At 40.6% G+C, this 27,870-nt stretch overlaps 1 protein-coding gene across 3 annotated transcripts; it reads left to right on the forward strand.

Annotated features, from left to right (window-relative positions):
- Positions 1-137: 137 nt before the first annotated feature.
- On the forward strand, positions 138-27,400 carry Dcaf17 (DDB1 and CUL4 associated factor 17). Of its 3 annotated transcripts, XM_021155439.2 has the most exons (14): positions 138-514; positions 884-987; positions 4,698-4,788; positions 7,689-7,825; positions 9,275-9,353; positions 11,614-11,703; positions 14,254-14,358; positions 14,669-14,774; positions 17,916-18,058; positions 20,498-20,607; positions 22,601-22,688; positions 23,368-23,451; positions 24,421-24,576; positions 25,686-27,400. In XM_021155439.2, exons 1-14 carry the CDS (start codon positions 389-391, stop codon positions 25,824-25,826), a joined length of 1,560 nt encoding a protein of 519 aa, XP_021011098.1. In that variant the 5' UTR covers positions 138-388; the 3' UTR covers positions 25,827-27,400. The 3 variants fall into 3 exon arrangements, 2 of the variants coding, with proteins under 2 accessions (XP_021011098.1, XP_021011099.1); XR_003835870.1 differs by lacking the exons at positions 14,669-14,774; positions 23,368-23,451; positions 24,421-24,576; positions 25,686-27,400 and having other exon boundaries at positions 168-514; XM_021155440.2 differs by lacking the exons at positions 14,669-14,774; positions 20,498-20,607; positions 22,601-22,688; ... (1 more) ...; positions 24,421-24,576; positions 25,686-27,400 and having other exon boundaries at positions 168-514; positions 17,916-18,059.
- The last annotated feature ends 470 nt before the right edge of the window (positions 27,401-27,870 follow it).

Here is a 27,870-nt window from a genome sequence, read left to right on the forward strand (position 1 = left end):
GCCGGGGAGGGGTGGGGCGAGGAGGGGTGGGGCGGGGCCAGGCCAGTCCTCGCTCTGCCTGACGGGAATTGTAGTTTTGAAAAAGAAGCCGGGGGTGGGGGTGGGGGTGGGGAAAGGCCAAGGGGACTACATTTCCGGGAGAGGGAGTGGCTACGGAGGGCCGCGAGGTGCAGCGTTAATCCCGAGAGCAGAAAGAAGGGTCAGGAAGGCGCCGTTGGTTCTGTTCCTTTGCCCCAAAGCCGTGTGTCGCTATCTCTTGGTCTCTGTCCCGAGTCCCCAGCGCGGGGCTCCCGCGTCAGCCTTCCCTTGAGGCTCGCAGGTGGCGGCTGCCACCCCTCGCGGAAGTGAGGGGCGCGCCCCTCCTGGGCCCTGCGGACCCCGAGTCTCCATGGGCCGGACCCGGAAGGCCAATGTGTGCCGCAGGCTGAGTCGCCGGGCTCTGGGCTTCTACGCACGCGACGCGGGCGTGGTGCAGAGGACGAACCTGGGCATCCTGCGGGCGCTGGTGTGCCAGGTGACGCCCGCCGAAGTCGGGGTGCCCGGGTCCAACCTCCAGCGGGGCTGCAGTTTTTTACTCGCTCTGATACCCCTTCGAGAGTCTTACGTGGGGAGGGGCATCGTGTCCCGCAATTAGGGTTTTAGAAAATAGGTACTCAGGTCCGCCGCCTGGCGTAGTTTTTAAAAAGCTTCTTTTGCCTTCCTGCAAACAATCGATTCAAAACTTGGGCAATCCAACTAAACCAACGCCTATGGGCAGAGGGAGGAAAAAAAAAGGGGGAAGAAACAATGTACTTTAAAACTATAGATTTCAACTACCCACCTAGATAGTTCCATAGCAGGGGGCTGAGTTCTTTCCTAAACTGAAATTCTTTGTATCTTTCAGGAGAGTACTAAATTTAAGAATGTTTGGACAACTCATTCCAAGTCACCTATAGCCTATGAGAGAGGAAGAATATATTTTGACAATTACCGGTGCTGTGTCAGCAGGTAAATTCTTGGTGATGATTTTTTTTTTTTTTGCTATAATCCACCTGACCCTAGTTTTTATAGAACCACGTAGCTTCTTTAGTACTTAGTGAAATTGGAAGATGAAAAAAAAATGAGTCCATAATAAAACTAGGTGGAAAATGCATGTGATCTTAAAAACTCGTTAAGTCTAAAGTTTCGGACTTCATCTTTGTAAATACTTTATTTCACACAAAATTATAGCACAGGCAAAATAATACGTTTCTCAGCACAGTTTGCTGTTTTATACCATTTAAAGATCAGAGTCGAGAAAACGGCTTGTGAAATAATTAGATGCTGCTTAGGAGACAGGTATCCTGTTTTAGAAGTACTTTTTTTTTTTTTCCCAAGAGAAAAAATGTTCAAACTAAAGTAGAGTATTTGTAGATAAATAGTATTTAACAGCCAGCCTCCATCCATTCAAGGTCAGACTGAAGAGAACGCCACAGTGAATTGGTGCTTCCATGCCCGTTACCTGGATTAAGGAATTATGGAATTGCTGCTCTTTATCTTTCGCTTTGCGTCTGTAAGAATTATGGGCATTTTTCTGTGTGCCAAACTTCAGTGGTATTCCTCAGGAGCAAACCACCTTGTTGAGATAGGTTCCCCTTTCACTGGACTGGGAAGCTAGAATCCCTGTAGACAGCCTGGCCAGCAAGTGCTATGAATTTGCCTATCTCCACCTCCACAACTCTAGGAAAACCACGAGTATTGGGGATCTAAACTCCGGTCTTCATGCTTCCAGGGCACCAGCTGGAGCTATCTCAGAAGTGATTACTAATGCCTAAGTTCTTTTCTTGTGGGATCAGAAACTGGAAGTCAGAGAGACTAGTGATTTTTGAGGTTTGCCTTGACTCCAGCAAGTGGTATCTTTTTTTTTGGTTCTTTGGCAAATCGCCCAACCTACAATTTATTAGCCTTTAGTGCTGGTGAATCTACCCATGTCTCTCCATTCACCCTTGGATGTAACTTCCAATGATTTACAGAGTACACACATACTTGAAATTCTCCGCATCTGTTGCAGGTAAAGTCAGTTTTATTCGAAAGAACTAGGGGCTGTTTCATGACCTTCTTTTCCCAGGCAGTCTTCAAGTCGACTCCACGGAGCTGGTCACAGGAGTCGATGCAGTGACTCCCCTAATAGTAAAAGCTGAGCAGTTTAGGAAGCTGAGGGAATGCTCAGGCCAGGAAAGAAAGATAAGGCCAACCGGGACCTTACAAAGAGAAGTGTAGTTAGGGCCCTGTTATTCTACACTGTAGTTATACCCAAGGTAGAGCCTCCATGGGAGCCCCAACTTTCAACTATACTAAGGTAGGACTCAGCCCCAACAACTCAGGGCTGGAGCTGGATGAAAACAGGGTCACTCTTCCCATTCTCCAGAGATTGCCTTCCCAGTCAGAGCAGCAGGGGATGGATCCTGGCACTCAGTCATAACAGTTTAGAGCTGTGATACCATCTTGTTGAGCTAGAAGAAGGATGCAGGGGAACATGCCTGGATCAAACACTGTGGGCTTCCACTGTTTTTACTGAATTCCAGGAGATTTTCTGGAATAAATGCTTCTCCCTATGTTTTTACGAAAACAACCAAAGGCTTTAAGTGGTTGTCCTTTAATTTCTTCAGTTTTCCAGAAGGTAGTGTCTATAAGCCTCTGATTCTAACAATGGCAGTCTGGACATTCTCTTACATGTCCATGATGCCCATCATCTGCCTTGCAGTATTAACTCGTAGGTACCGTTTAATACCCAGGGTGTTGCCTTCCCTGTCAGAGACCGTTGTTTTGATTTTAAAAAGTTCAGTCAGAGTAAATGCCATTGATTACTGTCGTGGTGATAAATGATACAGGTGTTCTTCACCGTTCTGCTGCAGAGGGTGGCACCCACAGGTAGAATCACATGAGATTGCTTTTACTCCTGTGACATTCAGTTTGATTTAAACCTTTGAGTTACTGAGAGAATATCAGAGGTGAATAAAATGTCATCCTGGAAATTGTTTCTCTTCTCAGTAGTTGAACTTTAAAGTTCGTCAGTTAAAAAGAAAAAAAGACATCTGTGAGTGCATCTCAGTAGTTGTCAGAGTGGAGACTAGCTGGAGGTGGGGTGGGGGCTGCAGCTCAGCCCAGGGAAGCTGAGGCAACAGCTTGGGCAAGATTGTTTCCAAAGTAAGCATCCAGGATACAGTTTTCACTTTTACTGTAAAGAGGGTGTATATAGTTTGGGGGATGGGGGCCTGAGATGGGGGGGGGGCACTGGCAAAGCCCCTGAAATGTTTCCCAGGCTACCTTGAAGTTGCTGGAAGATATATGTTAAAGATAGCAGAAATAGACATATATTTAATATTTATGAAAGGAATAAAGTAGGCATAAAGAGTGTTTCTTTTTGTATCCACAAATGTTCATTCAAAATAATATGTCTTAGTTAGAGTTACTGTGCTGTTAGGAAACACCATGATCAAATAAACTTGGGGTGAAAAGGGTTTATTTGGCATATATTTCTCCATCACTATTCATCTCTGAAGAAAGTCAGGACAGGAACTCACACGTGACAGGAACCTGGCGGTTATAGAGGATATAGAGGAATGCTGCTTACTGACTTGCTCCCTCTGGCTTGCTTAGCCTGCTTCATATAGAACCCAGGACCACCGGCCTAGGGATGGTACCACCCACAGAGGTACAGTCATCAGTCACTAAGAAAATGCCTACAGGCTTTCCTACAGCCTGATCTTTTTTTTTTGTTGTTTTTTGTTTTGGTTTTTCGAGACAGGGTTTCTCTGTGTAGCCCTGGCTGTCCTGGAACTCACTTTGTAGACCAGGCTGGCCTCGAACTCAGAAATCCGCCTGCCTGTACCTTCCAAATGCTGGGATTAAAGGCGTGCACCACCACGCTGGGCTTTTAAATGCTAAGGGCCAGAGACATGGCTCAGTAGTTAAGAGCACTGGCTCTTTGTTGTTGTTGCCTACAGCCTGATCTTATAGACATTTTCTTACTTGAGGTTCGCTCTTGTCTGGTCACTCTAGTGTGTGTGAAGTTGATATAAAACTAGCTGACACATTACAGGACCTATTTTTAATCTGTATATTATCTCTCTTAAGAGCAAGAGGATAAACTCAGTGAATTCAACAGACATTTACAGTGAACGTTTAAGGATTTAACTAAGAATTCAGTATAATACTATTTTGTAAAGCAATCTCCAGGTAACTTTATTTACATAAGGAAAATCTGGAAGATAAACCAAAATGTGTGTTTGTTTTAAGTGATTTATTATTTTTATTAATTGTATTTATGTGTATGCATCTGTGTGCACATACATGTGTGAGTGAAGCTCCCTGGGCATTGGATGCCCTGGAGTTGGAATTACAGAGAGTTCTGAGCGTCCTGATGTGAGTGGTAGGAACCAAACTTGAGTCCTCTGGAAGAGTAGAAGTGCTCTTAGCTGCTCAACCATCTCTCTTGATTTTTTTTTTTTAACATTTTTTCTTGTGTTTGTGTATTACAAATTTGTGATTAGAAAAAAACAGAACAGTTAAGGAAGACAATAGAAAGTTGGGATCTGGGTGCTACAGACTTGCAAAAGAAATGTCTGAGCAAAGACCTCAGTTTAAAACAACAACAACTACTACTACAACTAATAATGATAATAATAATAATGATAATAATAATAATAATAATAATGCTTTTTTTCTTTTTTCCCCAGTGTTGCATCAGAGCCAAGAAAACTTTATGAAATGCCAAAATGTTCCAAATCAGAAAAAATTGAGGATGCTTTATTATGGGAATGCCCAGTGGTAAGATTTCTTTCTAGAGCATTGGCTTTTAAAGCTTCCCCCACACTTAAATGTTTGTTCATTTATTTATTTTTACACTTACTTCATTTTTTAAAAAGAAGTCTATACATGAGTACTGTATTTACATAATTTCTGCCTCACCCTCTTCCCATTTCAATTCCTTCCGTGTTTACCTATACACACTTTTTCTCAAGTTCTTGGCCTCATCTTGATTATTGGACACACACACTATATATATGTATAAATAGAACCTGCTGAATCCCTTTACTGTGCTCATATGCATATGTGTTTAGGGCTACTGTGGATTGGATAACCTGTCGGGAGACTAACCCCTGGCAAGGGCCTATCTTCTCTCTTTTAGAAGCCATTAATTGCCTATAGCTCTTCACCTAGGGGTGGGGCTTTGTGAGATTTCCCCATCCACGTTCAGATGTCAGCTACTGTTACCGTTGTTCAGGTCTGGTTTAGGCAGCTGTATTGTTGAGATTTCATGGGTACAAGTCCTTGTCACCAGGACGCACAAAGGAGAAGTAAGAACTGAGTTCTAAAAGTTGTCTGCTGACCTCCCCATGTGTGTGCGCACACACACGCACACAAACACACAGAGAGAGACAGACAGACAGACAGATACATGCACACATACAGATACACACACACGTAATTTTTTTTAAGTCAGTATTTGGAACTCATTTATTTATTTTGAGCAGGCTCATGTATGAGCCCAGGCTAGCTTAAAATTTCAGGTGTAGCTGAGCGTGAGCTTAAACCTTGGGCTTCATCCACCCCTGACTACTGGGATGGAAGACATGTATCAGAAAAATTTTAAATTAGAGATGATTTGTAAATTTTGAAAAGGTAGAAACTGATTAAAGTTTATAACACTATGAGGTAGTTTATAGTCGTTCTTACTGTTCGAGATCATTCCACCCTTGTACTAAGACAAATTACTCTGAGGGCAACTATTATGTGGATTTTGAAAGTAGGTAAATTCCACCTGTGGCTGTAGTTAGGAAAATGGTAGTGTAAAAGTTAAAGCTACAGAGTGAAAGTCATGCCGTTAGGCCGGTGTTGCCCAGGCACGTTCCCTCCTGCACACTGGTTCCTTGGGATGTTAGCATCCAGACTCCGAGAAGCTAGGAGTAATTGGTCTGGGGAAAAATAAATATGGGACATTGAAAGTTCCAAGGATGCTTGTCCATCTCCTCCTCAGTCTTTAACACGGCTGCTTCTAATACTGCCCGCATGCACAGTGTTTGTGGGGCCATCACAGCAAACTCTTTTAATCACAGCCCACTTTTGAGGGACAATTCATCTTTTTTAAGTTTTCCATAACATTGTTTCTAAGAAATCCTCCTAAGGAGACTGCAGCGAATTAATCATGTCTGAAAGTCTGGTTGGTCGCTCTTCAAGAGAAGAGAGCTTCCAGGCTGTAACCCAGAAGTGCTGTTTAAGCCATGAGCAGCAATATTCAGAATTTAATGTTAATTTTTTTCTAGGCTGTTGTTTTTCCATAAAGCTATAATTTTTTTTAACTATCACCCCCCCCATAATTACTCTTTTCATAGAAACCACCTTTTTAAAAATTAGAAAGTTAGAAGCCTGTTTTTTTCCTCTTTAGTTGAAAGCTGTAAATAATTGTGCCTTAAACCACTTAGAGCCTTTTAATCATTTTCTTGAGGGGAGATTAGAGAGATGATAGGTTTCTTAATTGAGAAAGATTGAATATACCAATTCAAACTCCCAAAATATAGAGCAGTCCTGAAAAAATAAAGTTAACCTACTCTCATTCCATAAACACTTAAGTGATTTTGTTTTTATTTGTGGTGACAACATTTTTTATGAAGAACTCAGAGGAGCACTGCATTATTATATGAATGCAAAACTACTTTAAAATTAATACTCTGTTTATTTTGTTTTGTTTCTGAAATAATGTATGAACTGCCACTTTTGGTTTAAGAAAAAAGTTCAAACCTATAAGATATACTTGTTTTAAATGTCTCTCTATTGGGCTAAATAGGAATAGTAGATATTTTAAAACTTTAAAATCCATGAGATGATACATAAGTCATGCAGTATAGAAGCATTCATGTCATGGCCGTTGAGTTAAGTATAGGTGGCTAGTACATTTGAAAATCACAGCATCAGCATGAATGCAGGAGGACCAGTTCCCAGTCTGCACTGCACAGGGCCTGCCTGACAAACAACAAAAATAAATGGAGCCAAGCAGACTAAAAGCAAATGGTTGTCTCCCTGGAATTTGAGAGGGAAGACAGCTTTTGCAGAGGCCAGTAGCCACTTCTTTCCTGTTCAAATGCCGTATTAATTTCAACTTCTCAATTCAGAACTTTACTAATTGAAAGTCAGCACATTTGCTCCTCTTTCCCTTCTGCAGTCGAGCTGTACTAGTGGATGGCTCAGTGGTTAAAGCTCTTGCTTCCCAGTGGTGCAAGCCAGACAACCTGAGTTTGAGCCTCAGAACCCACAGAAAGGCAGGAGAGCTGAGCAATGCACACCTTCAGTCTCAGCACTAGGCAGGCAGAGGCAGGCAGACCTCTGAGTATGCGACCAGCCTGCATCCAAGCAAACAAACCAGTGGAGGGAGAAAGCTGAGTCCACCCAGCTGTCCTCTGACCTCCACATATGCACTGGGGCTTGTGTACCCACAGGTACACAATGATAATGATGGTAAAATGTAAACGCATTAAAACATAAAGACCAGTTAAAGTAACAGGCACAGCCTCGTCTGTCCCACTTTCTTCATTTGTGCAGTTGATATTTCTTTGGTTTGCTTATTTGACAAGGTAACTAGCCATTTTCTTTGGACATAGAGTACTGCAGATTGTTCATAGCCAAGCAATTTGTTTTCACACCCTGGTTTAGTTTGTTTGTTTGTTGTTTAGGGAGACATACTTCCTGACCCATCAGACTATAAATCCTCACTCATAGCCCTGACTGCTCATAATTGGCTGCTTCGTATATCCGCAACTACAGGGGAAGTCCTGGAGAAAATATACCTTGCTTCCTACTGCAAATTCAGGTAATTGAGATTATTATTTAAAATTTTGTTGTAAAAATGTGAGACCTGCGACCTAGGAAATCTTAAGCCTCTCTCCAGTCCTGCCCTGTGTCCCCAGTTTTCCCTGTGTATTTTATGATCCCAGTTTCTTCATAATCTACTCTTTTTGTTCTCTACTTTGCTCTAGTTGAAGATTTGAGGCTCATGACCTACATTAGTTATGTACAAAGATTCCATATAAGTAATTAGCCACAAAGTAGTTAGAGGCAGATGGCTGATGGCTTCCTCGTTGTGTTACAACCCAAGAAATGCAGTTGTAGCTACTAGTTTATAAGTACATGGAAATGGATATGAGTATGCAATTTGTAAAAGTGATATTTTTCATACTCTTTATAACTCCCACTTTAAATTGGAAATGAGTGTAAACATGTATGTCTTTAATCCCAGCACTCAGGAGACAGGGGAAGGTGGATCTCTGTAAATTCAAGGCCATGCTGGTCTACACAGCGAGTTCCAAGACAGCCAGGGCTACACAGAGAAACCCTGTCTCAAAAAATCAAAATAAGTGAAGAAATAAAGGGGTCTTCCACCTATAGGGTTGCAGACCCCTTCAGCTCCTTGGGTGCTTTTTCTAGCTTCTCCATTGGGGGCCTTGTGTTCCATCTTATAGATGACTGTGAGCATCCACTTCTGTATTTGCCAGGCACTGGCATAGCCTCATTTGAGACAGCTATAACAAGGTCCCTTCAGCAAAATCTTGCTGGCATATGCAATAGTGTCTGGGTTTGGTGGCTGATTCTGGGATGGATCCCCGGGTGGGGTAGTCTCTGGATAGTCCATCCTTTCGTCTTATCTCCAAACTTTGTCTCTGTAATTCCTTTCATGGGTATTTTGTTCCCTATTCTAAGGAGGAATGAAGTATCCACCCATTGGTCTTCCCTCTTCTTGATTTTCTTGTGTTTTGCAAATTGTATCTTGGGTGTTCTATGTTTCTGGGCTAATACCCACTTACCAGTGAGCGCACATCTAATGACTTCTTTTGTGATTGGGTTACCTCACTAAGGATGAGATCCTCCAGATACATCTACTTGTCCAAGAATTTCATAAATTCATGAAGAATTAAAATTTAAGTTGAGATGTATCCATATAAGGATCTAAGGAAATTATTAAAGTTATTTGTTTCAAAATAGATTACTTTGCTCATATAATTTGAGTTATTAAAAAAACCTTAATTATAAAATAGCACACCAAGCATGGTGGTTCATGCCGGTCATCTCAGCACTGGAGATACTCAGCAATAGAACAGCAAGTTCAGCATCAGCCTGGGCTACCTAAAGAGTCACAGGCCGGATTTTATCCCAAAACCAAGCATGTAAAATAACTATAGATAAGTAAATAAAGTGTGATGTTTCGAATTTGAGTCTAAGGGAACTGATCCAAATGTTAAATTCCTCTCCATTCCTTCAAAAGGTACCTGAGCTGGGACACTCCTCAGGAGGTCATCGCAGTGAAGTCGGCTCAGAACAAAGGCTCCGCAGTGGCTCGCCAGGTCCGCAGCATTTGGCACGTGTGTCCTTGGCATTTGCACACTTGTGAAAGCAAGTGCTGTTTAAATTTGAGCAGACTTCTCATATGGGCTTCTCTCTATTTTGTATCTACTTTTGGGTACTGGAGATCATTGATCCATGCCTGCCTACAGTGCTCTCGTGCTAAGCTACACCCTCAGCTGTTCTCTTTAAAGAATCATTAGAATTGGTCAGGGTAATGGTGCAAGGCCTTAATCCCAGCACTTGCAGAAGCAGGAGGATCTCTGAGATCCAGGCCAGCCAAGGCTGCATAGTGAGACCCTGTTTAATAACAAAAACATGACCAAGAATTTACTAGACCTTATAAGGCCTAGGACTACCTATCAAGAAACTTATTTCTGTTGGTGACTGATAAGGAAATCCTTAGAAAATATTTGAACATTTTTATAAATACAGATTTTTTTCCTTATAGAGATTTTCTGTTTTTATCGCAGGACATGACATATTTTTTAAAAAACAACTATAATAAGAAGCAACAATTTTGTTTGCTTTTTTGGCAAGTTCCTGCTAGTGCTTAATGTAAAATGTAGGCTTTCTAAAAAAAATCCTGTAATACTGACTGTCAGATAGTTTACTTAGAATTCTTGGCTGTGTAGCCTAGTCTGTCTTTCAACTGAGATCCTCCTGCCTCAGCCTGCCAAATGCTGTGATTGCAAGTGTGTGCTCCCATACCTAACTTAGGAATCTTTGAACAGATGGTTTCTCTCTCTTTACCTAACCACATCAGGTTTTCCCTTATCAACACAGCAGCACATTCCTTCACCCTCTGCATTCTGTTCTTCTCTTATCTGCCTTCTCGGTCCTTATGTATGCCACTGAGCCAAATAAGCTATTGGTTAGCTCTTTAAGCATCATTAAACAACTTTTAAGTTGCACTAATATATCTATGCGTGTGTGGCTTGGGGCACATGTCACAGCATACGTGTAGAGGAGGACAGGACAGCTTGCAGGAGTCATTTCTCCTACCCTGTAGGTTCCAGGGGTCAAAGACCTCACCACCAAGCCATTTCACCAAATCTAAACTTACTTTTAATGATGGTTATTTATAAATATTTCCTATACATTGCTATGATGGTTATTTATAAATATTTCCTATACATTGCCCAGTCATCTCAACAGCATGACCACATGCCTTTATTGATCTCTTGGGCCGTGTCTCACACTGTTAGGTACAAACCAAGAAAGAGTTGCTGTCCACTGCTGCTTTCTTTTCACACACTGGCTGTGTTGCGTAAATATGAAAGCCTCTAACAAAGTAACACATTTCATGAGGATTCTAGAAGTGTCTGGCCTAATGTGCCACCTGAAGAACACCAGTCTAACTAACACAGTTAGTGCATGGTCCTAGGTATTAAGGTTTTTATTTACCACCTGATAATGTCATTAAGTCTTGTAAGCATTTCTGCATTCAAGACTGTGTTCCCACAATCTCTAGCCAACAAGCAGTAGGTCTTGGTCAAGATATACAAATTAACACCTGTCTTTAGGTTTGAGGAGTATGGATCTTGGCTAAGTAAAAGTATGTCTCTTTGAAAGGGCATGTCTCTAGGGCTTTAAACATCACATTCTGTTTTTGGATTTGTCTGTGTTTTAACTTTTATTTCCTGTGGTTTTGATTGTAGTCTTGATAGTCAGACCTTGTTTCTGCTCAAGCAGAGTTTTGCTGTGATGGGGCTGACAACTGTTCCATTCCTAAATTCCAGATACCCCCTTGAATTCTTTACTAGAGAAGTAAATAGATTATTTTGCATTTCATAATGGAAATAAATTGTTGGAAATTTGCTTCTCAAAATAAAGGCGCACTCTTCAAGTTGATATCATTCGAGCTTTTTCTGACATACTGTCTATCTTCAGTAGAAGCAGACCACTATAAGGTTTGTTGGTGACATAACCATAGTAGCACCATGCTCTTGGTTAGATGCATTATTATTAGAACTCCAGTTCACAAATACACCATATATAGTGGTAAGAAATACTTGTTTCCATTTGTGGTGTTTTATGTTTATTTTCACTATGTTTGTAAGAAGCTGGAAGATCAGTGGACATTTTAAGTATGTTTCCTTTACTGGTAAACTAACTTTCAGTCTAAATACATGGAAATTCTCCGTTCATGAAAAGTTTTATATAATTGAATGCTAGGACAGATGTATATTTTGAACTCATGAAGGTAGTGTTTTCGGAAGTGCTGTGGAGAGCTGCCCATAATGTATTCTTACCTTGTAGGCAGGCACTTCACCTCCTGTTTTGTTGTACCTCGCAGTGTTCCGGGTTCTGCCCTTTTCACTTGTAGGGATTCTAGAGATCAACAAAAAGGTAAGCACGAACCTCCTCCCTCCCTTTCCCTTCCTTTTCCCCACTCCCTTTTGTTTTTTTAAATGCAGAATCTCACTATTAAGCCCTGGATAACCTGGAACTCACTATGTAAACCAGGCTACCTTTGGGTTCAGAGATCCACCAGTTTCTGCCTCCCAAGTGATGGAATTAAAGGCATGCTCTACCATACTACAATTACTTAATTGCAATATTTGATTGACAATTAGAAATAATACTTCATTTATTTATTAGATGTTTTGATTGAGAACATTCTCCTGTCTATGAAATGTTTACTGATGTGTCTTACTTCATGTCAAAATGTGAACCTTTGACTTGGGGAGACGCATAACCATCTCTTGGGCTTCCTTCATGTTTTAATGCCTCTCAGGTGGTTTGTGTTTTGAGTGTTGGAAAACCTGTGGTCATTAACAAACTGCCATTTTATAAAATTATGAAATGCCTAAGGAATTTTTTTCAAAGGAAATATTTCAAAGCTTGTTAAAATGATCATGAAGCTTCAACAAAATGTCTCATTTTAATTACAAGGTACAGCTCTCAGACGTGCAGGTACAGTCCCCAGACTTGCTTTGTAGTATATAAACAAGACTTGTAATGGGATATATAATCTTTCTAACTCATACAGTTTGGGTTTTTATTATGTTCCCACTTATCTCAATTTGTGGAGTTCCTGGGAGGAAAGAGGACCACATTTCAACTGAGTGAGAGCCAGTAGTCTTTCCTTTAAAAGGGGTTGCTCTGTGGGAAACCATCTTGGGAGGTTTTCTACTAGTCTTTAGACGTTTAAAATATTAAAGAAGACAAGATCTTGAGAATCTACTAATATTCCCTAGCAAACAAGACAAATCTATTGAAACATTTCCTGTTCTGAATGCTTATACTAAATTTTACAAACTAAAGAATAATAATAGCATTATCACTTATTTATTTTATACTAGGCACTTTTAAGTATTTTAAGACATTGTGGCAGTGTATTCTGTTAGAAATTGAACAGCTACTTACTAATTTTAAAAAGTTTGAATTACCAAGTACTTCTTTTCAAACTGTGGAACCAGGAGGAGGGAATTAAAAAGCTAGTTGCTTCACAACTCAAAGCAAACCATAATTATGTTTCTACGAGAATGATAGAAGCCCAACTTGTAACCTCATTGTTTTCTTTCTCCTGTGGATTAAGTAATTATGTGTGTATTACATTCTTCAGCAGGAACAAACAAAAAGACTGGCAACGTCAAAGTTGGTCCTGTTTACTCTTATGTGTCCAGCATAGTCGGTTGAGGGATTTGGCTTTGATTAATGTGATGCAGGATTAAAGCATGTCTTTCACTTATTAGATGTACTGGAATATACAGGGGTGAGACCCTCAAGCAGTTGTGTACTTACCCTATTCATTACCATGGTATATCTTCACTGACTGAATAGAAATCCAAATGGACTTTATGTCCTCCATACTTCTTTCAGTGCTATGAAAAAAGGCATGCCTGCCTTACTTTTTATTGAATATTAGCATAGGCACAGAGCTGTGTTACTTCTCAGAGCTGTGTAGAAAAATCATCACAAGATTCAAAGACAGAACATTTAGGGAACAATAGGCCAAAGCCTTACTCTAGATAAATGTCTGAAGGAATGTGGTTTTTATGGTGTTGCTTTTTTATGCAGTTGAGAACTCAAACCTTGTTAGAAATTAGAGAACGTAATAGTGATGAAGAAGATGTGGAGTTGCAAACTAGAGAGATGAGTTGCTGTGTAAGAGTACTTGCTATGTGCTCATGAGAACGTGAGTTTAGATTCCTAGTCTCCACATAAAGTCCAGGCTTGGCCATGGGTAACTGCAACCCTAGCACTGGACAGGAGAGCTTATACTCGGGCTTGCTGGACAGCTAGTCTAGCTGCTAAAGTGGAAAACTCCAAATTCAGAAAGAGAGAGACCCTGTCTCAAGGGAATAAAGTAGACAGTGGTGGAACAGGGCACCTAGTGTCCTCCTCTTATCCCTCACACATAGGCATGGGCTTACCTGCTTACCTACCTGCACACACGTGCATTATACACAAAGCTCACATGCACACACACACACACACACACACTCAAATCTGCAGTTGGTCATTTCTCTTATATTTACTTTCCAAGATACAGTATAAATATTTGTCCTTGTGAAGAACATTCTAGTGTTTTAAATAATGAGTCTCTATTAGATATACCTGATACTCATCTAAAATTACATGGCCTCCATGTTTACCACCGTTCCATGAAATAGAAGTAGAATCTGAATTACTGTGTATTGACAAAGTTGTACAGCACACATGTGCTGACACATCAGTTTGAGTCCTGTGTACAGTGCTTCTATTGATGCTCCAGCCCGAGGCTTGCTGCTTGCCTCTAATAACACTAGAGCCTCAAGTTGCTAAATTTTAGTTAAATCTTAATATGAGGCAGCACATGACATAGATTTAAAGCATGAAATACAGATATTCTAAAGATCAGAGGATAGGCCTCTGTCTGGTCCTTTCTTAGGTAATATCTGCCTTTCCTCATAGGTTTTTGAGAATGTCACAGATGCTACCTTGTCACATGGAATCCTGATTGTGATGTACAGCTCGGGACTAGTCAGACTCTACAGCTTCCAAGCCATCATCGAACAGGTAGAGGAAAGCACAGTGGGGCATAGTACACTTGGTGTGAGGCTTGGGCGCAAAGGGTTTTGTTGTTGTGTGGTTTGTGGGTTTTGTTATAGTTTTTAGCAAGTCGGTACTCATATAGTTTTCAATTATAAAAGTTATAGAAACAAAAAAGACCACACAGTAACCTTTGCCAGAGGGGTGGGGAGGATAAACAGAAGGTCCTTGAATAAAGACATTTTCTCTGTCATGTACATGTAAATTTTATTTTTTCTTTCCAGACAGCAAATAAACAGGCTCTAAAGCCACCATTTTTGTTTTGTTTTGTTTTTAGTTCATGCAACAGAAACTTGACTTAGGGTGTGCATGCAGTCAGGGCGGGACTACTGGGACTGTAGGAGAGGCTCCTTTTGGCATTCCTTGTAATGTTAAAATCACAGGTATGGCTGCTATGCAGTATCTTTTCTCCTTAAGAAAGTAAGTGCTCATATAAATAGTCATGCGTTGTAAGTGTCCTCGTTTTTCTCTGTGACTATGCACTGACTCATTTTACTTCCATACAGGAAGTGTGTGTGTGTGTGTATGTATATATATATACACCTTATAAATAAATATATATACATAAAAATTATATATACAATATATATGTATGTGTATATATGTATGTATATGTATGTATATATATATGTGTGTGTGTGTGTGTATATATATATATATATATTCCTTACTATTGAATGAAGGTCAGCAAAATTCTACCCATTCGTTAAAATGAAGGCCTAAGGATGCTGAGCCGTTCTGGTCCTTGATTTTGTTGTCTGGAAAATGCTGAGCTACACTGATTCATACCTTCTTAACTTCCTTATAGCTTAGGGTTTTGTTTTGTTTTTTTAATTTTTGTTAAATCTGCTCATTTCTAAGGATAGTGTTTCAAAGGAAATATTAATGTTATGCTAATTAAAGGTAGGCAGATCCTAGACCTCAGGAGAATAAAAAAGAAAGTTATACATGACTCTGTAAAGATAGAAAAAACCTTTCTGTATTTAACTAACTTACTGAGCCAGATGTGGTAGCTCATCCCTAAAATGCCAGCTCCTGAGAGGTAGAGGCAGGAGGATCAGGAGTTCAAGGTCATCCTTGTCCACATAATGAGTTTGAGGCCAGCCTGAGCTACAACGGCCTCCCTCAAAAAAGAAAGGAAGGAAGGAAGGCAGGAAGTCTAACCAAACAAAATTCACTTATAATTTATAACCAACTTATAATTCAGCAAGTTAGTAAAAAGCCAGCAATTGAAGGCTAGCCTGAGCTACATGAGATCTTTTCCCAAAGGGGAAAAAAAGCAAAATGATAATGCTAAAAAATGTAATTTATAAAATGATTTCCTGCTATAGAATAACATAATTGAATGATTTGGGAGGTCATTTGCCCTGCCTAAGGGAATTAGCAAATTATAAGATGCTTGTGTGTCTGTTGCGCTCTGTGGAGACAGCAGACCTTTGAGTGTCTGTTGAACTCTGTGGAGATGGCTGCCCTCTGTCCTCATCTTCTCAGGCATCCAATGACAACTTGATGACTGCAGTCTGGTTAAAAGAGCCAGTTAGATATATTCCATTATCCTAGTAATTTTGTCTCTATTCCTAATTCATTAAGAGTTGCTTCTTATGATGCTGAGAACATTTTCATCTATTTTTTTCAAGATTTATTTATTGTTATGTGTAAGTACACTGTAGCTGTCTTCAGACACATCAGAAAAGGGTGTCAGATCTCATTAGTGATGGCTGTGAGCCACCATGTGGTTGCTGAGATTTGAACTCAGGACCTCTGGAAGAGCAGTCAGTGCTCTTACTCCCTGAGCCATCTCTCCAGCCCTTTCATCTGTTCCTAACCATTGAACTGAGCTTTTTTTTTTTTTTCCAGGTGAAACTCCAAAAGTTTTTCTAATGTAGCCAGAATAAACAGGATTTTTTTCTATCATCATTTAGCATTGCATAGTCAACAAAATAGGTTAGGAAAAAGAAGTGAAAGAAGCAAGAAAGGAAAAGAATGTTTAGTGACAAATGGCAATGATATAAGCTATGAAGAGTGCCCAGTGTAACCAGTTAAGCTATCCACGAAGCCCAAGATCAATGTTTTAAAGCTGACTGACTCATTTTTAAGTGAATTAGGCAGTTTTATGAAAAACTAGCAATACCTCCTAATCTCAGAAATAACTCCTGTGTTCAGTATAAACATGCTCACATAGCTCTTTTAAGAATCTTGCCTGCTGTATGTAAGTCACTGTGTGCATGTATGGAGCTAGCAGAGGCCACAATAGGGTGCTGGATCCCTTGGAACTTGAGTTATAGATAATTATGATGTAAGTGCTGGGAACCGAACATGAGTTTATTATCACACAGTGTTTAAATTTCTTTCATAATTTACTGACACATGCCCTTTGATTTAATAGACTAGAATATTAATATTTTTATTACTTGAAAAGACCTTGTTTATTAAAGATATTTTCATTTTCTTAAACACTTTTTACGTACTTAAAAAGAACTTCAGTACTTTCTAAGTACTTCTGTCTCCTCACAATTGTTTGTGAGCTACTTTTCATGATCCATTTTCTCCTGTGTACAGCTCAGAAGGAAGAAGAGCATCCCCCAGTGCACATTTCCATTTCCTATGTCACTCTTGCATGATTAGTCTTCTCTGAGAGTAATACCTTTAAGATGAGTAGCTTTATAAACCAAAGGTGCCCAAAGTAGAAGCACAAATCAAGAGCCTATAGATGAGTTGTCTGTCTACGGCCACGAAAGACATGGCAACCTCACTGCAGGGCCTCCTTACAGTGCTAGAGCAACCTATTACACTATAATTAAGATTGAGATCAAAAAGGAAGAGAAGAAAGCACCAACAACAGTCCCTTTGATGTCCATCCCCAAGACACTGATTGGATGTGTCTGTAAACATCAACTTGTTTGATGATAATACTAGTGGTGGTGTCTACTCTCTACTAAGGTCTCCATTGTGCCAGACCCCATCCTAATTGGCTGTATTCATTCAGACTAATGTTCCTTCTATACAAGAAATGTAACCCAGGACAGCTTTTGTAAAATTTGCTGTTAGCCTATGATATGGAAGGGGTCTCTGCCTATAAAAATTTATTAGACCTGATTAGCCGCTACAATTGTTCAAGGAGTTGACGTTGTGGCTAACCCAGAGTCTTGTACGTAGATCCTCGGTGACGGGTGCACCTTTTGTTATGTATCTGCCCTAACCCCCCCACAATAAGTACCTTCAGCCTCCTTTATTGTTGTTGTTGTTGTTGTTGTTGTCTGCTCTCATGGAGGCCACACATTCCCACCAAAATATATGCCTAGAGATTTAGCTTATAGCCTCACTTTGTTTTCTACTGGCTTTCTGTTCTCTAGGCAGCAAATCTCTTTTCTGACTGCATTTTATTCACTCAAACATAGTAATTTTTCATTAATGGAACTGTGTAAATTATGTATATGAACCAAGAAAGGTTGAACCTACTTAATGAAGGGTGCAAGTCCAACCAGAATGAGAAGCTAATAAATTTCTTTTGCTCATCCCTACAGACTCACCACCTCCACTCTTTGAAGTTTCATCTCTGGAGAACGCATTCCAGATTGGAGGCCATCCTTGGCACTACATCATCACACCTAATAAGAAGAAACAGAAAGGAGTTTTTCATATTTGTGCCCTAAAAGATAATTCCTTGGTAATTCATGAGTAATCAACTTTTCAGCAGTAAATTTATATTAGAAATTTTTATTCTCTACTCTTCTAGTAATGCTATAGGTCCAGGAATTACCTTTTCATTATTTTGGGAACTATTTATTTAGACAGGGTCTCTGTGTAGTGGTAGCTGGCCTGAAACTCAGAGATCCTTCTTCTGGCTTGCTACCCCAATGCTGGGATTAAAGGTATGTGCCACCACACCCAGCATTTGTGAACAAATTAAAATACAGAGAATACGAGAAATAGTGTTTTGTTACCCAGAATCTTAAAACAACAACTGTTTGAAAGGTCTTAGAACACCAAGGATTCTTGTACATTCTCTCCCTCATAGCCCCCAGCTCTGTGCTAAACACTATGTAGCCCGGGCTCACTTCAAACTCAGTACGTAGGCAAGACTGGCCTTGCACACCTGATGCTCCCCTCTTGGCCTCCCAAGTGCTGAGACCATAGCTGTGTGTCACATACATAGTGAAGGGTTTCGTTGCTAATGGTTTTGTTGCAGGATTCCCATGGAAAACGTCTCTCAGATGCCACCGTGGGAACTGTTGCTAGACTAGGCTTAGGGTGCCTCTGAAATTGCTGTGGAATGTGTTGTTGATTTTGAAGAGAACAGAACCAGATGGAGCTCACAGTGTTGGCGCTGAGATGGCTCATTGTCAGGGTTCCTCAAGTTGCTTCTGGCGCCACAGGAAGAAATGGTTCATGGCAAAACAGCAAACGTTCTACCCATTAAATTCTTCTTCATTTTCTTTTAAAATATGAGGTTTTTAACTGATTTTTTTCCCTTTTAATCATTTGTTGAGGTCTACCATGGTCAGGCATACATTTTCTTCCTTCAGGTTGCTTCTATTCCCCGAACAAAGATTCTTACCCCTTCCTGACCCATGCTGTGGCCCTCATCTTTGCTTGTATTGCTGAGTTACTATAGCTTATTCTGAAATCTCTTGTTATATTAGATAAATTTACTTTGTATGAAGTAGATTTAGTTTATCCCTCACCCATGCCTTCCAAGGCCCTTGCACAATCAGACACTGTGGGCTCCATTTAGTCATAGGTCAGCACCCTTCACCTTGCTTAAGGTTAGCATTTCCTGGGGTCCTGTTCCCGTCTTCTACTGATGTCAGAGGCCACTGTATCTAGTGTCTTCTAGTTTACTTTTGTAAGAAAACTTCTCTCTCCATTTTCTCACTCTTTGGTCACATCTAACAGTTCCCACGGTCCATTCCCCTCGGTGAAACCCTCTTTTGTAACATTTTACAGAAGATTTTCTAGGAGCTGACTCCGGCCCTGGTTTGACTGTTCACCTCCAGGGCTTTCTGCAGTCACCAGTGCCTCTTTCTCTCCTTCCACCTAATTTTCCATTCAGTCAAACCTTGCACACTGTATATCCTATGAATCTAAGAAATGATTCTATATGTTTCCTCATAAATAAATAAATAAATCTTTAATCATAGGTATTGCATACTCTATATTAACAATTACAACATTTGGTCAGGCCAGTTTTCATCACACATATAAATAATTGCCAAAGCTGCTATTGGTTCCTGGTGCTGCTGTGTAGAGGGTGAGACCTATGAGTGCACAGGAACACACAACAGGTGGTGTGTTTTTCTTTCTCTCCCACTCCCCCTCTTGAGACAGGATCTTTTACTATGTAGCCCTGGCCAGGCTTGGCTTCAACTCACAGAGCTCTGCCTGCTTCTGCCTCCAAAGTGGTGCGATTAAAGGGGTGCACCACCACACTTGGCTTTTTCCTTTATTTTGATGTCTAAGCATACCTACGTGTTTTGGAATAAGACTATTCTTTTCTTGTCTTAAATGCTAATCAGCACTAGACTCTTTTCTCAGATACGAGAGTTTAATATTTGACTTAGTATGTGACCTGTGTCAGACTCTTGGTTTGGTTACGTGCTTATGTGAGTGTTCCCTACTCTTCTGATTGACAGGTGGTTGTGGACAGGGTTGGGAGGAGGAAGTTGTAGGGAACTGTGTGTGTATAGTATTGGAAAGTTTGTGGACTTTGGAGTCAGAGCTGCTATTTAATAGGTTCCAAACATTGGGCTAATATTTGTTCTGTTTGTGTGTCAGTCTGTAGCTAAGAAGCCATAACATGGGGTTGCTGTTTGCTTTGGGTGTAATTAAAATCAAATGCAGCAGTGATGCCAGGACATCCCCATAGTCCCCAACACAAAGTGCATGTGTGAGATACAGGAGCCTCAGGTCTACGCATGGCACGGAGCAAATCCATGCCATCTCGGACTGTAAGTGTTCAGAATGTCTCAGGTTGATTTGGCCCTCACACCCGTCCCACTTTAGCTGCTTCAATTTTCTTCCCTATACCTGTGAGTTACCAAAGGGTTATATTTGGAAAATTATTTACCCTCCTAATCTCTGTCCTGAATATTTTTTCCTACTTCAGGCAAAAAATGGAATCCAAGAAATGGAGTGCTGTTCACTAGAATCTGACTGGATCTATTTCCACCCTGATGCTTCTGGGAGAATAATACATGTTGGCCCAAATCAAGTCAAGTGAGAGGTTTTTTTAGCAGTTTAAAATTAAAAGCAATTTTTGTAATGTTTATTGACATTGTTGTTTTCAATTGAAACCATTGTAATTCTGTGAAATATTCTCTTGGGTGGAGAATTTCCTGAGAGACTATCATCTACAAAATCTGGTTTTATTCTTTAGCTTTGCCATTGCTGTTTTTAAGTTTCTCACATAAGTTTCCTTGACAGATGATATGTAAATGAATGAAAGGCAATTATTGATTACTCTTTCCTCCTTGAGTTTTATTTGTTTGTTTTGTTTTGTTCTTAGGAATTTGCTGTGTAGTTCATATTGGCTGATAGTTTTGTGAAGCCCAGGCTGGCCTTGAGCTGCCTTCTGCTTCTGTGCCCTGACCACTGGGGATGCAGGACTGTGCTATACTGGGTCTGAGTTTTCTTAGGATTGATGAGAAGGAAGGTAGCTGAGCCAGGTGGCACACGCCTGAAATCTCAGCTGTGCAGAAGGCCAAGGCAGCAAAATTCTAATTTCAAGGCCAGCCTAGGCAACGTTGTGAGACCTCTTACTAAAAAGAGCTGGCAATGTAGCTCAGAAGAGCAGTACTTGCCTGGAGTGTGTGAGGTCCCAGCTTCAGTCTCCGCTGCCCTCCAGACAGGAGGAGGGCCTGGGTTTGTTCTGACTGATGGGCTAGCGTTTGTTTACTGTTGGCTGTTGACCTCCTGCTTTAAAATGCTCTTCATTTGGCTTGAAAATAGTCTTGGTGTCAAAATAGTCTCAAATTTTTATCTTTTACCCATACTTCCTCTAACTGCAGCTTATCCTCAATATTTAGGTCTTTTCTTCTCGCACAGTTTTCTGTCTGTTTGATTCTAGTTACCATGATTCAAAACTGGAAATATTCTACCGTTCTCACCCCCAGTTTGTATACTAGCCCAGTCAAGACCAAGACCTCTCCTGCCAGAAATCTGAAATCTTTTTTTTCTTCCTTCCTCTTCCTCTTTCTTCCTTCTTCCTTCCTTTTCTTTCTTTCTTTCTTTCTTTCTTTCTTTCTTTCTTTCTTTCTTTCTTTTTCTTTCTACTTTTTTCTAGTCAGGATCTCTAGGTGGTCCTGGCTGTCCTGGAATTTGCTTTGTAAACCAGGATGGTCTCAGATTCACAGAGATCTATGTGCCTCTGCCTCCCAAGTGCTGGGATAAAAGGCATGTGCCATCAAGCCTGGCTTTTTCCTAAGTTTTAAAAGATAAGCACCTTTTTATATTGTCACTAATTGAGATAACTCATCTCTGGGTTTAAAGCATTATCTGATTATCACTGGCAACTGTGAAGTAGTACCCAGTTGTCCCTGCCACAGTGGCTTCTTGCTGTTCTCTTTGCCTATGGGACTTGGAGCTTTGAGAACATTGTACTTTTGAAGTATTTTAATGATGTGAACAGATTTCTGTGGGTGGAAAGCAAATTATTTTACTTTCTCTTGATTAATAAGCTTGACCCATGAGATCATTTATACTCTGCAAACCCAAATCTTAAAATATAATCCTTAAAAAAATGGTATTGTTGGTGGCAAATTTTGCTCTCTTGTAAAAGTCCAGCATTCCAATTAATTGCTGTCCTGTCTCTCTCACTGTTAACTCTAAGTGCTGTGCTTAGCTGTGTGTTCTACAGAAACAACAGTGCACCTCTGATTTGAGGGGTGAGACACTCAGTCCTGCTGCACAGAGGGAGAGAGGAGCTTTGCACTGTAGTGTCATTAACGGGCTGAAAATGGTTTAGGGCTGAGCCAGCTGCTGCTTTACCTGTGTAAGCACCACGACCCCTAGCTGCGCTTTCCTGGTTCACAGCGATGAGTGTGAAGAAGGTTATGGATTTTAGTGATGAGGCTAATGGTACAGACAAGTCAGTGGAGGAGACGTGAGTTGCCACAGATTGATCCCTATGTTGAGCTTCATCTAAGCTTAGCTTTGGCAGATCGGTGGTGTTTTGTAATCTTGAGTTTTTGGAATTCTTTTTCCTTTCCAGAGTCTTGAAGCTAAGTGAGGTAGAAAATGATAGTTCTCAGCATCAGATCTCTGAAGATTTTGTCATTTGGGCCAAAAGAGAAGACAGAGTAAGTCAAAAATATCTTCTATCCTTTCTATAGAACACTGTCTGTGTAACTTGCAATGTGGACGTTTGCCTCATAGCTGCAAACATCATAACTCTTGGGAATCTGTTCGCTTCCTGCGCATGAGGAACCAGTCGTGCTCCCACTTACATGTGAGATTTGAAGAGAGTTGATTATACTGAATTTATCTCACTTATTTCTATTTTTTTTCTTTTCATATTTTTTAGTGCTAATTTGTCAGTCTTTGGTTCTAAGTAGCTGTGCGAAGTTAAGGTGGGGTATAAATATTTTAAACCAGATTCCATGCTTTCACTGCAGCTGGTAGTTTGCCTTTAGTGTATAAGCTGAGGCCCTTGAAGAGGGAGGTTTCTGAACTCAGATCCACCTTTAGTTTTCTGTTCTGTGTTAAGACAAAAGTCAGAAGGATGAATAAATCGCAAATCCGTAATGTTTAATTTGTGCCTATCCTAGCATTTGCCCTTTAAAGCTTTTATTCAAATAAATTATTGTTCACTGAGTAAAGGATTGAAAATTAGATTTAAATAAAATTTGGAATGTTCTCAGTCAGCTAGAGGAGTGTGTGCACTGGGAAGGGCCAGCTGGTTTGTCCGCACTCGGGGACTGTTGTCTTTGGGTGCGCGCAGTGGAGCATGTCCTGATTTTCCTCCCCCCCCCCCCCCAGAAGGAAAATTTAATCACCGTTACAGCTTCTGGACGTGTGGTGAAAAGAAATGTCAGCCTTCTGGATGATGACCCAGAACAAGAGGTATTCCTTAGCCGAAGATAACCCAGCAGTCCATTTCCATTCAATTTAATGCTTCCCCGGTCCAGGGCAGACACGGAGTCAGGCATCCCTGCAGGCAGGATGGGGAAGGGGGTGTGTGGTCCACTCAGTGTCACCCTCTTCTGGGGTCTCATTGCAGTTTTCACACAGTTTTATTTGTAGTAAAGTTTATGGGGCCAAAATAACTTGAACACATGATTAGCTTATTGTTTTTCTGAGGTTTGCATTTTGTTTTGTTTGTTTTGTTTGTTTGTTTGTTTGTTTGTTTTTCAAAACAGGGTTTCTCTATGGAGTCCTGGCTATCCTGGAACTCAATTTGTAGACCAGGCTGGCCTTGAACTCACAGAGATCCATCTGCCTCTGCTTCCCAAGTGCTGGATTAAAGGGGTGCACCACCGTTGCATTTGAGAGCACATGCAAGCACACACATATACATATGTACTATTTTTAAAGATAAATTGTTTTTAAGAAGCACATTTTTCATGGTGAGTAATAAATATAGCTGAGCTGTAGAGTGCCTGCATAGCATGCATGGGCTCCTGGTTCCAGTCCCTATAGAAGCAAAGAAAAACAGAACAAAGCTAAACAGAAAACGGGAGAGGTGGCTTGCCAGCTAAGGGCACTTGTTCTTTGAGTTTGAGGACAAGAGTTTGAGTCCCAGCACCCATGTAACAACAAACTGGCTGTAGGTGAAGGCCTGTAACTCCAACCCCAAGGGATCCAGTGTGCTTTCTAGTTGTTTGCCAAGTCCATAGGCTACTGCTTATCATGTGGAAATCTGGAGAATGACCCATGTTTTATGGGTATACATAGAGATACATTTCTACTGGTTCTCTCACTTGTTCTTCCTTCTGTCGTGTTTTCATAAGTGATAGAATAATTCAATTTAGAATGTAGAAATACTTCTTGCTTATTAGCTGGAGTTGACCCTACTTTCATCTGTTCCCCAAGACTTTCAAAATTGTGGACTATGAAGATGAGTTGGACTTGCTTTCCGTAGTAGCTGTCACTCAAATAGATGCTGAAGGAAAAGCTCACCTGGATTTCCACTGTAATGAGTATGGAACCTTACTCAAAAGCATCCCACTAGTGGAGTCATGGGATGTGGTATGTATAACGTCTGGGACACTAAGTTGTAAGGGTTTCCTTTACAGGTGCCATTTATTAGACCATGTCCATATCAGTCCAGATTCACCTGTGCTGTAACCACATGAAAGAAGTTATTGTCCAATATACAAGACAAAATGAGCACTTCTAAGCCTTCTTTCTCTTAGCATTAAGAGTACCTACCATCTTACCAATATCCTTGAAGATACTGGTGAAAAAACATAAAGAAAACTTTGTGATTCTTAAGACATGTTATTTCCTTACCGTAGTCTTTTATTTTGCTCCCAATTATGAGTTTGGTATCATCTTTAAAAATGAAATTATCTCCCATAGTTAGTTAAGGGGCAAGCAATGATTAAGCAAGTTGGGTTCTAGCACTTGGAAATATTTGTTCTTTCAAATATCAGCCCATCAGACTGTAGGTTCATTTCCCAGCACCACGTAAAATGAGTTGGTAGTGGCAGTGAAGAAGTTTCAAGAGGACTGGGGAGATGGTTCAGTTGCTGTGCAAATGTGAGAACTTTGGGTTTGGGTCCCTAGAACCCACCACATAAATGCTGGCAGGTGTGTCAGCCTGACTTAGAAGTGAAGACAAGATCTCAGAGGCAAGATGACCAGACTAGCTAAATCCCTGAGTTCTGGGACCAAGGCATAAAGCAGAGAGGAACTGAGGAAGACATCTGACATCACTCTCTGGCCTGTATACAACACACATGTACACACAGGTATCCACACACATGTGAGCATACTCACGTTCCACAGCACACACACAAAAGTAAAACAGAGAGCAGCATACTTGTGCCTAGGTCTTTTCCTCTCAGTAAGAACTTGAGAGGTATGAACACTTGTGCGTGCTCCTGGGTCAGACAGAAGTGCTGTTCTCACATTGAACTGCATAGCTAAGCCTCTAAGCCCAGAGCTCTTTCTATTCTCTACATTTTCTGTATTTTTCTGTTTTCTATCTACATGCACATAAATAATGAAAAATCCATTTCTGACAAGTCTTCTGCATCTGTGTGCATATGTAGGAGCATAGGGTAAGTGCTATGGTATTTTGGTGACACTGTGAATATAATTGTGTGAAAAGCAGATCCCGTGTTTTGTTACAGACATATAGCCATGAAGTCTACTTTGACAGAGATTTGGTGCTGCACATCGAACAGAAGCCCAACAGGGTCTTCAGCTGCTATGTTTACCAGATGGTCTGTGACCCTGGAGAAGAGGAGGAAGCTGTCAACAGAAGTGGTTAAGACAGTGAGTCATTGTAACTTGAGACACTGGTTAAAAAAAAACAAACCTCAGTCAGCTGTAACTAGTCCTCATTGTCTGCATGGAACATTCTGCAGTATTTTCCAGAACAAGTCTTGTGCTAGCTCCAAAGGACTAGTTTGAACTCTTACCACATATGGTAGAAAGGACTCCATCTTTTGTAAAAGCTCTCTAGGATGCTGTCCCAAGAGACCAAGCATTTTGAAACATTTCGATTAGGTGCTAACGTGAATATAAAATGCTAGGGAACAGAGGACAGTTATCTAGGAGTCAAAGAGACATCATTGATGCAGGGATAATTAATTCTTAAAGATACTATAAAGTTTTAATTAGTAAGGCTAGGAGAGAGAAACAAAAATAAAAATACTAAATATAGAAGCCAGGTATGGTGGCACACACCTGTAATATCAGTGCATGGCAGGTTGAGCAGAAAGATCAGGAGTTCCAAGCCAATTAGCAAAGTCAAGGCCAGCTTGGTCTCCATGAGACCTGATCTAAAGACGTCAACAAAAACATAAAGAAATACTATATACTCTATACCAAACTTTACTTAAGGATTAGAAGTAGGATTTGAGCCAAAAATCACCACAGCTTCTTTGTAAACAAAACAAACCAAAAGAGAAAAAAAACATATCAATTCTAGTTTTTCAATTCATCAGTTCTTATGTGGTCTTATTGAGCGTAGTCCATTTGTGTGTGTATAAATACCAGTGCACTTTGTTTCTGAGGACATATTTGCATGTTTATGTGTATGTGGGTGTGCACATATTTGCAGATGTGCCTGCATGAGTGTGCATGTGTGTTTGAAGGCCAGACGTCAGCCAATGGTGTTCTCAAGAGCCACCTACCGTGTGTTTTCAGATAGAGTTTCACTAGGGCCTGCGGCTTACTGATACTGCTAGCCTGGTTGGCTGGTCAGGGATGCTGCTGTCTCTTTCCCAGCACTGGGACTAAAGGCATACTTACCATCATGCCCAGATACGTACATGGGCGGGCATGTGTTATAAAAGATTCCAGGCAAATTTCAAATGAAAGCTTTTCTTCATTTGTACCCTGTTTAGCTTTTAATACAGCTAAAGATGTCTGTCTTATTTTCTATCTATTTGCTGAGTGGCTCTGTTTGTTTAGTGCTGTTTTCATATGTAAGCAAGAACATAAAGGGGCCTCTGCTAGGCCCCTTCTGTGCATTGCTGGCCCCTGGTGGCCTCTTCCTTGTAGCACAATTGAAACCAAGAGGAGTTCTTTCCTGCCTGGGAGTAACCTCATTAGCTAGAGGAAGATTTTGATTGTTCATGGAAGGAATGTTTTTCTTCTGTGTTAGAACAGATTTAAACATAACACTTGAATTCCAGTAATCACTTTCAGAATGTTAGTTAAAAGCAACCTGCGTATAGGGAGAAACTGTTTCTTACAGTCCCTTTCTAAGAAACCCAGTTGCTCAGAATCTCCCTGGTCATCTCATTTTTCCAAGTCGTCCTCCAAATGGAAATATAAAACAAGAAAAGAACAGTCAGAGCAGGTAGTTCACACCTGTAATCCAAGCACTCAGGGAGCTGCAGCAGGAGGATTGCTGCAAGTTCAAAGCCTTGCTTTAAAGAAAACAAAACCCTTGATCTCAAAGGCAGAGGCAGGACAATCAAGAATTCTGTGTCAGCTTGGCATGTAATGAGTTCAGAGCCAGCCAGGACTGCATGAGACTCTGCCTTAATAAAGCATAGGAGAAGAGCAACAAGCCATACTTGATTCAAGTTTAAGGTTAAAATATGGAATTTTAACTTGGAAGATTTGTATAAAAATCTCTCCATTTTGTCCTGACCCCATGTTAAGAATGGTGTGAATTCCAAGCCAGTAAGTGGTGGCACACAACTTTAGTCCCAGCATTTGGTAGACAAAGACAGGTGGATCTCTGAGTTGAAGGCCAGCCTAGTCTTCAGCGTGAGTTTCAGGACAACCAGGGCTACACAGAGAAACTTTTTCTGGGGTAAGGGTAGAGAATGCCGTGAATTCTCCAGTCAGACTTGAAAA

Source organism: Mus caroli, chromosome 2, assembly GCF_900094665.2.
Source record: "Mus caroli chromosome 2, CAROLI_EIJ_v1.1, whole genome shotgun sequence".
Taxonomy (NCBI): Eukaryota; Metazoa; Chordata; class Mammalia; order Rodentia; family Muridae; genus Mus; species Mus caroli.

What these genes read in the sequence shown, in the direction of transcription:
- Dcaf17 (XM_021155439.2), top strand. Translation starts at nt 389, where the DNA reads ATGGGCCGGACCCGGAAGGCCAATGTGTGCCGCAGGCTGAGTCGCCGG. An exon ending in GCTCCGCAGTGGCTCGCCAG is followed by an intron (nt 9,354 to 11,613) that starts GTCCGCAGCATT and finishes CTTACCTTGTAG; the next exon opens with GCAGGCACTTCACCTCCTGT. An exon ending in CCCTAAAAGATAATTCCTTG is followed by an intron (nt 18,059 to 20,497) that starts GTAATTCATGAG and finishes TTCCTACTTCAG; the next exon opens with GCAAAAAATGGAATCCAAGA.